At 39.9% G+C, this 15,718-nt stretch overlaps 1 protein-coding gene across 1 annotated transcript in view; it reads left to right on the forward strand.

The window, feature by feature from the left end:
- Positions 1–15,718, forward strand: part of LOC124622852 (lutropin-choriogonadotropic hormone receptor-like) — a 315,610-nt gene that overhangs the window by 14,721 nt on the left and 285,171 nt on the right. The window contains exon 4 of the mRNA XM_047148644.1: positions 11,235–11,378. Coding sequence (XP_047004600.1) covers positions 11,235–11,378 — 144 coding nt within the window. The remainder of the gene's footprint in view (positions 1–11,234; positions 11,379–15,718) is intronic.

Genomic DNA, 15,718 nt, shown 5'->3' on the forward strand with positions numbered 1-15,718 from the left:
CAATTCATTGAAGTATTCAACACCCAGATCTTCGACACTAACAAACCAAAATAATGCTCAACAGATATTCGTCCTCTCCATAATCCGTAGTTAAAATTCTGACTTTATTAGTTAATTGTCTATGAGTATACAGTCTCATTATATATTTTGTGAGAGGAACAGCAGTCTTCTTCCGGAAAAGCTTTATGCTCTGGAAGTGAGAGCTGTCTCCTAACATCTTTCTCTTGCTGTTATAATGCCCTACGTCAGCTGATAAAGATCATTCATGTGGTTCTAAAGGCAGCTAACATGGCTACGGACTGGCATTATAAAACGTTGATCCATATTTATCAGGACCTTTAAGTCTGATGTGCTTTCCGTTGGAGCTACCAATACAGTTTGGTAGATTCCATACTTCCTAGTAAGGCTCCGGTGCCTTCTTCCAGAACTATTGGAATGGCGTTGGTAAATATTCAGGTTTCGGATGTTTCATATTTCCTTGGATATGTCCGCCACGATTCTTCGCATAGTTGTGTGTCATCAGAAAAAAAAGAAAGCAAGATCTTTTTTTTCCATTAGGCTTCTGATTTGTTTGATGCGGGCCGCCACGAATTCCTCTCTTGAGCCAACCTCTTCATCTCGGAGTAGCACTTGCAACCTATGTCCTCATTTGCTGGATGTATTCCAAGCTCTGTCTTCCTCTACAGTTTTCTCCCTCTACAGCAAGATCTATATTTAAGGGGCTCCGGAACGCCCTATATTTGCAATGTTAAAATAACGCTTATAAATTACATCTTTCCTCACAAAGTATTTGAGGTAGGAAGTTGAACTTTTTACAGATTATTTATTGGAATATTGGCTACAACTTAACACAGGGATTTTACAAAATTTTAGTTTAGTAATTAAAGATGATTTTTTTTTCAATTGTAATGAAAATTCACAACATTTTTTTGCAATTTTTTATTTATATATTCAAAAATATTCAGTTTTTTGGAAAAAAGCTGTGTTAAATTATGCAGAAGGTACTGTGTAACATTTACTGAAAGTTTGAAACAAATATGTTTGGAAGATCCTTAGAAAACATGTAATTAGTATGAGAAAATAAAAGTTTTGAGAATCGAGCGACAAAGATTGGATTAACTTTTTAGTGCATTCCAGGTCCATAGGATGGATTATCTTCATCCTCTGCAAACTCCTCCTCCAGCTTCCTCTTGTTCCTCCTCCTGTTTACTCTTGCTTGCATTTCTAGACTCTTTACAGCCCTGTCTGCAGCCCGAAGGCGTTCCTTGTCTAAAGCAAGCATCGCTCGTTGTTGTGTTCGTAGATTTTGCTACCATTTTCTTCAGTTGCAATTACTGAAACACTGTTCCAAAAGTTGGTCATGTATGATCACTTATCACATTTCAGTTGTATTTCACTAGCAAGTCCTACGTCCTTTATTATGGAGAGTTCCAGACCAACTTCACTACAATGAATACATCTTACACAGTTTGAAAAAATTCCTTTGAGAACCGACATATCAAATATATCATTCACATCCGATTCGCCCATAAAACATTCATAGTTTTCACTCATTGAACCAAGCTTCTTCTGTGAAGTATTTTCTTTTCCACTTTGACTGCTATGGGCAGGTGTACTTGAGAGGTTAGGTTCACTCACTTGGTTATCGTCTTTATTGTTTACAGTAATAACACATACCTTTGGCTTTCCAACATTTCTCCTTTTCTTAAAAGCCTTCAGAGGATTTCTAATAACTTTACTTTTACTCATTATTATACTTCAACAAAACAGAGACTCAAGAAACAGAATTAATTACGAATATTTTCGAGATAATGACAGAGTAAATAAACATGAAACAATCGACAATCACACCAGCGATATATATTGAACCATCACAGGTTAGCCACAACACATACTTTATCTCACATCACTAAAATGTACCTGATGAACACGGACGTTATTAATAACACCATTTGACAGCAGTTTAACAGCGCCACTGTGGGTCACTCCCATTTAGAACACATTTCAAAAAAAATTTAAAAATGGTTGTAGTCTTCGGAATTGAATAAATTATATATCTATTAAAAGGTAATAGTCTGCAGATTCAGAAAACGCAAAAAAGTAAAAATTGAACTTTTCATGATTTTGAGCCTTTCCGGAGCCCCTTAACTCATTAAAGAACTGAACTATGACAAATGGAATCCACCATACATCGCTCTCTGACACAGTCGAACTTTCCCAGGGTGAAAATATAGGCAGACCTATTTTGGCTTGAGTACCGACAGCCAATAGTTTCCTAGAAAATGATGGTCAAAATTTCGATGCGACTTCCTCAGTCCGCTTGAGTATCAATCATTAATCGGGTAGCCTTGTGGGTAAGAGCATCGTTTCGAATTTCTTCGCCCTGTGACCAAAATCGCTCTTATGGTTCCTCTTTCTTTATTATTTTTCACGGAAGTATGTGACATCAATACTTTTCATGATATCGTGAAGAACAATGAAATTGTTGTCTGTAGAAATAACCATTTCTAGTTAAAAATAGGTTTTATCATCATCAATCTTATACAGCCTTACATCATTAACAGTAATTGAAAATTAAAAATATACAAATTCTAGTGTTTCAGTTTTTGATTTGACTTTTACCCTTCAAGAGAACCGGTGAATTTCCCATGGCGATATCTATCACAAAAACACTCATAGCATGAAAGCACCGAGCACCATACGGCAGTCACATTTTTAGTACGAATATCGTTAGAAAAAGCATCCTCGTTAACGTTACTAAATACCTCGCGATCTGGCGATAATTTCGTGGGAAGTCGCCATGCATATAGAAGTGTTTTCGCGAAAGCTGGAACCTGCAACTGATGATGGATCAAGGTGGATATTTTAATTGCATCGCTTGTAGTTGCGATTTATTTTTGCACTGGAGTGAGAATAGAATACTTCTATAATCAGTGAACGTGATTTTTCATCTGTTAGAAAAAGCTTGCTCGACAGCGTTGACAGAACGGCGTACAATTTAGCGGAATTACGTTTAATAAACACGATAGTATTCCGATTTCATCGACAAACAACCCACGGTATAAGGAAATTGAAGTACTAGAACTTATATGTTTTTCGTCTTTAGTTATTGATAATAAGACTGTATAAGATTTGTGACGATAAACTCTATTTTTAATGAGATTTTAAATACTTATTGCTTTTGTCAAAAATTGTAATGTATATCACGATGTTACGAAGCATGTTGATGTCACATACTTCGTACAACAAGAAAACATAAAGGAAAAAGAATATCAGAATGGATTTGAGCGCTGGGCGCAAAAATGGAAATCTGAGTTGCTCAAGACTGTGCTATCGCATCACTAGTTTGTACAATGCGCCGAACAGACTGATCACGTAGCGTCGAAACTTTAAACGTCAGTTTCTAAGAAACTGTTGAGTATCGTCACCTAAGCCAAAAATAGATGCGCCTTCATTTCGCGTCTTCTTTCATCCTGTAAAGTGTCGTCTGTGCCAGAGAGTGACTTATAGTGGGTTCCCCTTGTGAGTTCACACGACTGGAATGTTTGTGGAACATCTGCTGTGCCATAAAATTTTGTGAAACTTTTACATTTAAAGTTCTGAGAAGCTTCTACATTTATTTATTGTTGACAAGGTACTTCACCAGTTTCACTTACAAAATAATTAGACATTGCACCTGTGTTGCTTATTTCTGTCACGTTTCCTCTTTTTCCATCCGTAATTCCTGGTAAACTCAAATTTTTTCGTAATGAATGTCTGCTCAAGTTAGTTACATTCAGAACACAATATACATCAGTTGTATCAACAGCAAAATCCCGTTTTCTACATCCATTGGTCGCTACAGCACACGTCATTTTTTCGCTGTTGTATGAAGAACAATCGTTGTATGTTCCCTCAATGAAACTGTTAGTGCAGACAAGAAAAATTGACTTATACTACATGTACCTAACTCTTCCGCTGGATCTGAGATTGTCTATCTCTAGTTTAAAAATCAAAATAATTCTTAATGCAATGTTATCTGAAAATGCGAGTGTAACTAAGCTTCATAAACACATACAAGAAAAAAACACCAGCTACAACCCTGCATAGCGCATGGCCATAGCGTCGAACGGCGTGCGTCGTAGCTCATTGCGGCTGAACGTCAAAATGTATCATTTATTTATTCGTGCCTGGAAAGAAATATGGCTCTCTTTTCAGTGTTACAAACAATTTCTATATGGTAGCTTTATTTTCTATGTAGAAATGTGTGGCCTAATATGAACCAAAAGTAAACTGATCAGCTACTACATTTTTCACTGCAAGCTTTTCGAAATACGTTGCGGTACTTGCTTAATTGTGAAGTATCAAAATAACTATAAGCAGTCTCGAAAAGATGCGCAATTCTTTATCAGGCTGCGATATCAGGCTGTAAAGTGTGAAAGAATCAAATTTTTTTATCGACTACTTTCCTCAAAATCGAATGAGAAAGATTCCGTAGCAGATAAAGTGTGCAAAACTTAAAATAGTGGTTTTTAACTTGTCATCTTGTTTACTAGATATGTTCAAAAATGTGCTCCATATGGAGCTGAGACTTTTGTGCAGAAGTTATAATGTGTGGGACATGAACAAAAAAGACTTGGTATTAGACTTAGAAGGCTGAGACAAGATTTGTCAGGAAAAAAATTATCTGAAGGGAAGGGAATAAAAGGGAGAGGGCGACTGACGGATGCAGAAATTGACAAGCTACACACATATTATTGCTTGGCGATAAGGAGGAACACAGGGGACTTGAAAAATATGAAGCAAGCAGTTTGGGCCTTGTACTTCCACAAATTGTGACCAAAAGGAAGTGAATCATGGTGTGTGGCTACCAAGGGTAAATTTCTGGCGGTGAAGAATATGATCACAGGAATTCTCTACCAACTGCTGTAATAGAAGCCATCAAACCTATATTCAGGGACCTTGCAAATTAAAACTTATTGAAGAAATGTCTTCATGGTGGTACCAAAACCCAAATGAAAGTTTTAACCAATGTGTATGGGAAAGTGGGAAAGACTGCCAAAAACTATTTTTGTGGGAAGAAATACACTTGCTATTAGTGTTCATGATGCAGTTTCATGTTTTAATGATGGTGTGCAAAGCAGGAAATATGTTTGAGAGAAAATGGCAACTAAGACCGAAGTGTTGTGATGTACAGGAAGGTGTCGTCGTTGAGTGACTGTAGGAGGATAGAAGATGACTTGGACAGGATTTGTGGTGTAAAGAATGGCAGCTAACTCAAAATATAGATAAATGTAAATTAATGCATATGAATATGAAAAAGAATCCTGTAATGTTTGAATACTCCTTAAGTAGTGTAGCGCTTGACACAGTCACGTCGATTAAATACTTGGGCGTAACATTGCAGAGCGATATGAAGTGGGACAAGCATGTAATGGCAGTTCTGGGGAAGGCAGATAGTCATCTTCGGTTCATTGGTAGAATTTTTGGAAGATGTGGTTCATCTGTAAAGGAGACCGCTTATAAAACACTAATACGATCTATTCTTGAGTACTGCTCGAGCGTTTGGTATCCCTATCAGGTCGGATTGAGGGAGGACGTAGAAGCAATTCAGAGGCGGGCTGCTAGATTTGTTACTGGTAGGTTTGATCATCACGCGAGTGTTACGGAAATGCTTCAGGAACTCGGGTGGGAGTCTCTAGAGGAAAGGAGGCGTTCTTTTCGTGAATCGCTACTGAGGAAATTTAAAGAACCAGCATTTGAGGCTGACTGCAGTACAATTTTACTGCCGCCAACTTGCATTTCGCGTAAATACCACAAAGACAAGAGAGAGTAGGGCTCGTACAGAGGCATATAGGCAGTCATTTCTCCCTCGTTCTGTTTAGGAGTGGAACAGGAAGAGAAGATGCTAGTTGTGGTGCGAGGTACCCTCCGCCACGCACCGTATGGTGGATTGCGGAGTATGTATGTAGAAGTAGATGTAGAAGTGAACTGCATTTTGATGTATTTGTATGCGATAGACAGAGAGTGGGTAGTGAAAGGAGATAAATCATTTTTGGAGGTGAAAATAATCAAGAATAGTGCATCATTGGAATGTGAAAAGGAAGAAAATTGATTTATAAAATGAAAAAGAATCTACTTATGGTGGTGTACAGTTCTAAAAGAATACCAAATGCAAGCAGAAACTTTAACGGCCATTTTCTGCAAAACACAAATTTCTGTACTTAGGTACACGTAACATCGAAAACAAATATCCTATTACTTTGAGGCTTGTTATGCTTATTAATCAAAAACTCCATAATGCAAAACTCTAGAATTTTTCGAATCTATTAAAAACTGTGGTAGAAATTGAAATAATTAACTATAAAATTTGAATTTTTTCTAAACATGAAGTTTAAAATGTAACAGCTCATTCATTTTTTCATAAATTAAATAAATTCTAGAGTATCATACGCCTGTAAGTATGGTTTGTATGCTGTGCACAATTCATCGAAGAATCTCTCTTACTTATGAAGAAAAGTGTACCTAAAGCAAGTGAAGTATAGTAAGTGAAAAAAATAATGAAATTTCAAATGTAAAAAAAATTATTTTATTATTTTTTTGAAAGTCCACTACTAAGAGTGTGAATCATGAATCCTTCCTGGTCGTGCTAACAAAGTTTTACGAATTTATTTGTAAAAGAATAGACAGTGGAAATTAAGATGTCCTGCGGTGCCCCTCCTGCTCTAAGTCGTCCCGTTTGACGTTCAACCCCGTTTAAAAGGAATGGCGTATAATGGTCGATCAGCGCCTTATAATCGGCCTATTTCTGTTGTCAGTGCTAAACGACGCTTGAGACTGTGGTCAGAATGACGTCACTGGCAGAGGGTGACTGGAAACGACTGGTTTTGAGTGATTAACCACGATATACCCTGTGCAATCCCATGGAAAGTTTTGGGTTTGGCATACGCCTGAAGAACAGAACATGCCATCTTGCTTAGTACCAACAGTGAAGTACATAGAATGTGGTCTTACGGTATGGAGCGTTGTGTATTGCATGCTGTAGAGAAACTGTACGAAGACGATGGCTCTTGAGCATGACAGTGCACCGCCATAAAGCAGCATCTGCGGGCAGTGATTTGTAGACAATAAAATTCCTGAAATGGGCTATCCTCCACAGGGTCGTGACTTGAACCCAGTGCAACACTTTTGGGATGACTTCGCTCCAGACCTCAGCAGTCATCACTACGTTCTCTGGGTTCGGCCCTTGAAGAAGGATGGACTGAAATTACTCCACAGACATTTAGATGCCTCATTGACAGTGTCCCCAGCAAAGTCAAGACCATCATAAAGGTGGAGGGTGGACACACTCCACGTTAATCCCCACTAACAGCTGTCCGGATGCTGTTGATCAGATAGCGTATATTTCAAAACGGACGTTGGCCGCTGTAACGCGGAGTCTATATATTATTTAGCATACTCTTGAGTGCTCGGTCACAGGCCAATAAAGGTTTTTCTACGCGCACAATTTAAAAATTATGCGACTCACTGTTGTCATGTGAACGCAATCTAATTTAAATATTCTGTTTCAGAAATCGAAATGAGGGAGCCTGTACAAATAGCATTCTGCGTATTAGAATATAAGAATTGTCGTTCTGTCATCATAGTACAGAGAAGAATTTGTTAGCAATACAATCAAACACCGCCAAATGACAAAACTATTCGCAAAATCCATCAGTAGTTTGAAGAAACACTTGGTTTGTCCAGAGGAAAGAATATCATCCGCCCACTGGTAGTGCCCAAATCGTTTTCCTTCACTGAGTTAAGTGTTACAACAAACAGTTGCCTGGATATTTTGGCGGATCTGCTATTTTACTGAATGGCTGAGTTTAACTGCAAGAATTCCAGCCAGCAGTTTCCGAATGTATCGTAAAAGATAAAAATTTCTCTTTGTACGGGTGAATCCTCACTAATAGGAGTCCAACATAAAAATCCCGTGATATTGTAATTGTTCGTTACAATAGTCATACTGGGGCCCTAAAATACGAAATATGGCTGCGGTTTAATGGTCCATCTGCTCCTTTCGTGAAAGAAAGCAAATAGAGCTCCGTGTCAGCTCTAATAGTGAAAAAGCCCTTCCCACTGCACACAGTAATTATTAATAAAAACAGAAACTTCTCACTTTCAATTAATTGAAAGAAAGTGATCCACAGTCACACATATCCTCTCAATATTTAAAAGAAAAACAGTCCTCCGTCCAGTTTCTGTCTTCCCTACAATACCCACCTGGGTGGCAACTCAGACGTAGCCGATTTTCCAAAACAATTAATGAAAGGGTTTCCCCCCACTTTCAGTCCTTATCCTATCATTTAGCAAATAGTTTTCAATATATCATTCTAGTTCCACCTTTGCATTTACTGGGGAATAAAAAAAAAGCATATGTAATCAAACTGTTAGAACATGCTAGATATCTGATACCACAGCTTCATACCGATACCGATTCCCCTCTTTACATCTTTCATTAAAGTGGTGGATTCCCACCAGCAGGTATAGGGGGCCGCACACTATCAGATCGGCCGGTTGATTGGTCGTACTGAGCATGACGACCCTGTGTTTGCTTCTGGCCATCTAGATCTCCGACGTCTCAGCCTTGGATTTCCTTATAGAGGATTATGTGCAACATCATAACAACTCAAAATGTACATTTCTATTGCGCTCGCGTCGGTGACTCCACCTGTGCTGGAGAATTTATGGCTTGAAATGGATTATAGATTAGATATTGGGCGTCCGACCAACAGGAGTCATATACAACACCTGTAGTGACATCTGGCATTACTTTACATTCTGTGTAATTCGTATCTTTGTTGCATGCAGTGAGAAGCTGTAGCTATTTGTAATCGCTACAATAATTTTAATTGTCCTGTATAATTAATACATTCTACGTCTGAATGCATACAGGGCTTCTCCTAATTCCTAACAAACTTTTCCATTTAGCAGTCTCCTCTAATATTAGCTTCATATTTCCAAACAACAGATTCAGAATTTCAAGTTCTTAAGTTTATATTTTCAATTATTTTCAGTAAATTTTATCTCACAGCTTTCAGCTACGTATCCAAAATCATATTGTATCACCATCATCTACTATGGAAAATAGTTACTATTTCCATTGGCTTCGATTTTAAAAAATGATCAGGATTTATGGCTACACAAACTAAAAGACCATTGTGCAAATATGAGGCACAAAAGATTTACAATCGTGTAACATCAAATAATATACATACAGAAAGTTTTTCAGTCGTAGTAGCTATGTGGATACATACATGACTTCAATCACAGTCTGAAAAACGTGAAAAACTGAAAACTAAACATCATAATTTGATGAACGAAATTTAAGTTTAGTCCAGACGATCCAGTATGTCAGTAATACAATAGTACAACAGGTCCAATTCTGGGCACTTACAATGTTGGGAAAACATCGCTGTGGAACTTCTGAACGACAGCTTACCACGCAACCAGGGGGTTGGACGTGTTATACTGTTGTATTATCGACAAATAGGATCTCCTGAACAATATGATTTTCGATAAGCTTAAGGTTATATGTTTCTGGCTCAGTGTGTGTTCAAACATGTATGAAAGCTGTCACCCTGGTCGTGTAAGCTCTGTGTCCGTGCTTGCATCAAATATGACTAACAATATTCATCTTTCAACAAAACATAATTATACATTTGTTTACCCAAAAATGTTGCATTACGCAGTAGCATCGTTAGTGAGCATTCCTTTATTTTCTCTCTAGATTATATTTACTTTTTTCTGTGACCTATACATATCAGCCATAATATGTAATAACTGTAATTTATTGTTGCACTGGTCCTGTTCTGATCGGTGAGATGGATTTTTAAGGTCCTTGAAATGTTTTACTGCACCTTTTGCATTTTACAGTATTTTACACTAACGTTTTCATTGTCTTTAGATGCCATCCGTTGGCAATGCTATTTCGAAGCTACGTCACAGCAATTGAAGTGAAGTCACCTGGAAAAAATATTTTGTAAGTGAAAATTCAGAACTGAGAAATACTGATGTTAATGCAGCTGCAAACGCTATTTAAATAGCACAATGAATATAAGTGATGCACATTTTCTTAAAAATAGGGCTTTGTGTTTGTTGCTTCGTTTTAGTCCCAACAAAATCTAATGTTCTTGAAAGAAAGAGGCAACATCAAACTCAAAACCAAACTCATGAGAACATTACCGTTCTAGTATACAGGGAAGCCAGAAGCAGCTCAAAAAGCTTGTAAAAGTGTTGCAGAGAAGGTTGTGCTGAGAAATAATTTGTAAGAAAAAAATTCGGTACATTGCGCCGTTTCCGAGTTAATTAGCATTGACGTTAGCCCAGGTTTTAGCTGAAACGAGGATGCTGCTTGGCGGCTACCCTCATTAAAATATTTTTTAACAAAGCTCTGAAAAATTGGAAAACGAAGCGTAAAAACATGGTATTTAGAGTAGGTGATAACATCCTGTTCTCCCTAATTTCGTGGACAATCAGGTCATCCTCGCTAAGGAAGAAAGGTTGAGTCTTGTATGCTAATAAGCATAAAGAAGAATATGAGCAATGGGGCTTGAAATTTAACTGTACATAAACTGAATACTTGGCTGTCGGAAGTATAGGAATGGATTCTGTTGTGGATGAAGTGTTACGAGAACAGATGGGAGTTACAAAAGATATTGTAGACACAACTGAAAATAAACGGCTGATATGGTATCGACATCTTAGAACAATGGCAGAGGAAAGATGGCCCTCTAAAACATGGCACTGAGAACCCCCACGACACAGAAAAAGAGGAAGACCCTGGCTACATTGAAACGATGGGCGTGGAGTGCAGGACAGGGCCATGTAGGAAGAGGACTGGCAGGGTAGAAGGAGATTGAAACTTGGATGCGAGAGACGACACATGGTGTAGAAAACTTGCAGAAAGAAGAAGAAAGAAGAGGTCCGTATTATGGAAGGAGCATCAGGTACATTCTGGGCGTCACACTGCATCAGCTACAGGTCCGGCACCGATAGTGCTGTGAGAGAATAACTGGTAAAAGTTGTCACTTCATCATGCTGTAAATAACGATCAGTTATCAGGTCCGTGTCTCGGAACTGCCTTAGTTACACACCGAATCATGTGCTGTAGTGGGAAACAGGGCTGGCATTGCTGGAGCTGTGACAATATTCTCTGGTAGCGGTCACCTTTACGTCGCACTGTAAATGCAAGTCAGTTACTGCTGTTTCAGGTCAGTGTCTGGGAACCGCATCAAGTACATGCCGGGAGGGGTACTGCAGCGGGCACCAGGGTTGGCACTACTGGAGCTGAGGGGGAATCCCCTGGTGGCGGTCGCGCCCACTGCCTTCTCCCACCTGCCGAGACTGCGAAAGCTGTGAGTACAAACAGTACATCGTCTGGCTTTCTGTACAGAGTAATTTGTTGCTAAGTTTGTCTGCGAAGCGATATGGTTGAAACTGTGGAGTCTTACTAGAAAGCAAATGTGTTATCATCCTTGACGAGTCATCATGACTTTGGCCTCTCTGTGATTTGTTTAGAAGCTATCAGATTAATTTATCTTTTCTTTCCAGTATTCTCCAATTCGAACAGTGCTGTTTCTCTAAAGATTTCTACATCAAAGTGATGCTGAACTTCAATTTTTCTTCAGTCTTTCTAAAACTCACTCAGCTCCAAAACTTGATAAATACAGATGGGAGCATTATATTTTACAGCAGAAAGCTCAATTTCCTAGTTCTTCTCGAACTTTCTTTTCTGTTCTGTGTATCATGTTGATCTGGTGTACTATAGTCGAACTAATGCTAGGTGCTGTCCCCATTCTCTGGTCCATACTTGTTTCGTAGAGCAAACAACTGTTTTAATCCATGCGGCGATCCATTGGAACAAAGAACTTGTCTGGCTTGCCTGCTGAATAGCATTTGCTGCTGAGAAGTACTGCGTGATGTTGGAGATGATTTTGCAATTCAATATCGTACCGTTTGTATTCTCGAGGGTCCGCACCAAGCTATGTGTCTTGGAGAGACATTATAAGTAGAGAAAATCAAGTGGCTGCTATGTTTAAATTATTTAGTGCTTTACTGGTCTGAGATAGGTCTGTTTCAGCTAAAGTGCCATTTTCCAGCTGCCAGCGGATAATACATAAGTTTGTTAACCTGTGTTTCTATTCTTATAACTATTGACAGTATTGGGTTTTACGTCTCGCTTTTTTTGACGTCCACAAAACATCGATCGGTGCTGTCACTGTCTAATGATTCGGTTGTTACGTCTCATAGTTTGCGTGATTATATTACTGTGGCATCTACATTGCCATATCTCCGTCGTTAATGTTGTAGTAGAAGAGATTTTTTGTTGGCCATCGCCTTTTTGTTCTGTTTACTACTTTTTGTACTTTTGACAGCTTTTTTAACAGAACAGCGAAAGTGTTATATGGTTACGATTTTGTTTTAATTTATTAATCTATGAGTTTCTCCGTAATAGTGATTTGATCTTTGCTGCTATTATGATCTTTTATTACAAAATATTGGCTTTGCATGTTTATCTGTTACCAGTATTTAAGTATCAGTATAATTTTCAATGCAGCTAGACGTAAATTCTATTGTATAATCACTCACTATTGTCAATAGAAATAAGAACAGAAACAAAGGTTGACGAAGATATTTATTATTCGCAGGCAGCCACAAAATGGCACTGTAGCAGAAATAGGCCTATGGCAAACCAAGAAAGTGCTAAATACTTTAAACATAGTGTCAGTTAGGATTTCTCTGCTAATAACATCCTGTCGTGTCCAATAAATCTTGTTTGTTGTTCTCTATAGAAATGTCGTGGCAGACTGTTATGAGAATAATCTTATCGTTTACATGGTTGTCATTAAATATCAAGTATTGAAGCACCTTACATAGATGACTGATTAAGGTACTTGGTAATAACAGCTTGTATTCGTTCTGAGGCTATAGTTTGGCCTCAGGAAAGTAACAGTGATATAAAATGTAGTTTTTTGAATCAGTGTATGACGAAAATGAAGAGCTAAATCATAAACTGTGGAGAGAAGATACGTTCTTTGATTTGCTCAAAATACACTCCTGGAAATTGAAATAAGAACACCGTGAATTCATTGTCCCAGGAAGGGGAAACTTTATTGACACATTCCTGGGGTCAGATACATCACATGATCACACTGACAGAACCACAGGCACATAGACACAGGCAACAGAGCATGCACAATGTCGGCACTAGTACAGTGTATATCCACCTTTCGCAGCAATGCAGGCTGCTATTCTCCCATGGAGACGATCGTAGAGATGCTGGATGTAGTCCTGTGGAACGGCTTGCCATGCCATTTCCACCTGGCGCCTCAGTTGGACCAGTGTTCGTGCTGGACGTGCAGACCGCGTGAGACGACGCTTCATCCAGTCCCAAACATGCTCAATGGGGGACAGATCCGGAGATCTTGCTGGCCAGGGTAGTTGACTTACACCTTCTAGAGCACGTTGGGTGGCACGGGATACATGCGGACGTGCATTGTCCTGTTGGAACAGCAAGTTCCCTTGCCGGTCTAGGAATGGTAGAACGATGGGTTCGATGACGGTTTGGATGTACCGTGCACTGTTCAGTGTCCCCTCGACGATCACCAGTGGTGTACGGCCAGTGTAGGAGATCGCTCTCCACACCATGATGCCGGGTGTTGGCCCTGTGTGCCTCGGTCGTATGCAGTCCTGATTGTGGCGCTCACCTGCACGGCGCCAAACACGCATACGACCATCATTGGCACCAAGGCAGAAGCGACTCTCATCGCTGAAGACGACACGTCTCCATTCGTCCCTCCATTCACGCCTGTCGCGACACCACTGGAGGCGGGCTGCACGATGTTGGGGCGTGAGCGGAAGACGGCCTAACGGTGTGCGGGATCGTAGCCCAGCTTCATGGAGACGGTTGCGAATGGTCCTCGCCGATGCCCCAGGAGCAACAGTGTCCCTAATTTGCTGGGAAGTGGCGGTGCGGTCCCCTACGGCACTGCGTAGGATCCTACGGTCTTGGCGTGCATCCGTGCGTCGCTGCGGTCCGGTCCCAGGTCGACGGGCACGTGCACCTTCCGCCGACCACTGGCGACAACATCGATGTACTGTGGAGACCTCACGCCCCACGTGTTGAGCAATTCGGCGGTACGTCCACCCGGCCTCCCGCATGCCCACTATACGCCCTCGCTCAAGGTCCGTCAACTGCACATACGGTTCACGTCCACGCTGTCGCGGCATGCTACCAGTGTTAAAGACTGCGATGGAGCTCCGTATGCCACGGCAAACTGGCTGACACTGACGGCGGCGGTGCACAAATGCTGGGCAGCTAGCGCCATTCGACGGCCAACACCGCGGTTCCTGGTGTGTCCGCTGTGCCGTGCGTGTGATCATTGCTTGTACAGCCCTCTCGCAGTGTCCGGAGCAAGTATGGTGGGTCTGACACACCGGTGTCAATGTGTTCTTTTTTCCATTTCCAGGAGTGTATTTAACTGTGTGGGCCCAGTTACAATTTTACATTTGTTGCCTTTTTTTAATTAGAGAGAAAGCTCACACATGATTCGTGTCGTATCTAGAAAATACAAGCAGAATGTTTCATCTAATGTTAACAAACATGGAATAGTTTCAATCTGAATTGACTTCTGTAGATCTACTACGTAGTTCTGTTATAATTCCATTGTCTTTTGTAATATGAAACTTTGATCTACCACTGAACATTGTTAATACATTTTTTTAGTTTCTAGGTGGCATAAGTTCCTTTGATTAAGACGTTAAAGGTAACATAAAGAGTTTAGCAGGTGTGGTAGAGGATGAAATTAGCGCATGTCTTATGAAGGACAGGTTTCCATTTAGCTGCATAAAATCACTGTCCTCTAAGCAGAACTCTGGTAAAAACAAAATTTACTATGGAATGATGAAATAATCTGTGAAGTCCAAGATTTTGCATTCATAGAACTGAAGACAGATGAAAACATTTCTTGTACATATCACAGTCAGGCTTTTCTGCAGAAATTGTATGCTGTTGCTGTAGGGATGATCTCCCCTGTCATTGGCCATGAATTCCTATGGCTTTGTCTTACTTCCATTTTATTATCCTTCATGAAATCATATTTTCGTAAAACTCTGAGTATTTATTAGGTACTCCATGTGCGGAGAATGCCGTTATTCTGCAACTGCATATTCAATTAATGTGAGTGTAGGAAGTGTAGGAGTTGAATGAATTGAAGACTCAGCTGTACTGCCTGTCACCGCTTCCCTGTTAGCAGATAAAAGAATTCTCGCTCGCCAGTCTGCTGACCGCTGACCATGGAGACGTCAGACGTGTTCACTTAATTCGTTTCGACTGCCGTAATTAATAACTTGTAAAATAAAGAGGCCAGGGGGAAAGTTACAGACTAACAACAGACAGCAAACTTAAATAAATCAGAGTATATTGTTAGTCTAAAACAGGATGTCTGCGAGGTAGTCTTGTTACACAACTAGAACGAAATCAGTCCGCTATTCTGGATTACTTGTCACACAGCCGTCTTGCTGTAGGACGAGAAAAATACTTGGACAGACTATAAGAAATAAATGATAACTCGTCCACTCTCGAGAGAGTGGTATTTATTTTTAGAGTGACACGAACTCTCAGAGGTGAACCTCGCCAAAGAAAGTGGTTAGTGATGATGAGTTACAGGAGTGACGCCACGGCACCTACCACGTC

Source organism: Schistocerca americana, chromosome 7 (genome assembly GCF_021461395.2).
Source record: "Schistocerca americana isolate TAMUIC-IGC-003095 chromosome 7, iqSchAmer2.1, whole genome shotgun sequence".
Lineage (NCBI taxonomy): Eukaryota > Metazoa > Arthropoda > Insecta > Orthoptera > Acrididae > Schistocerca > Schistocerca americana.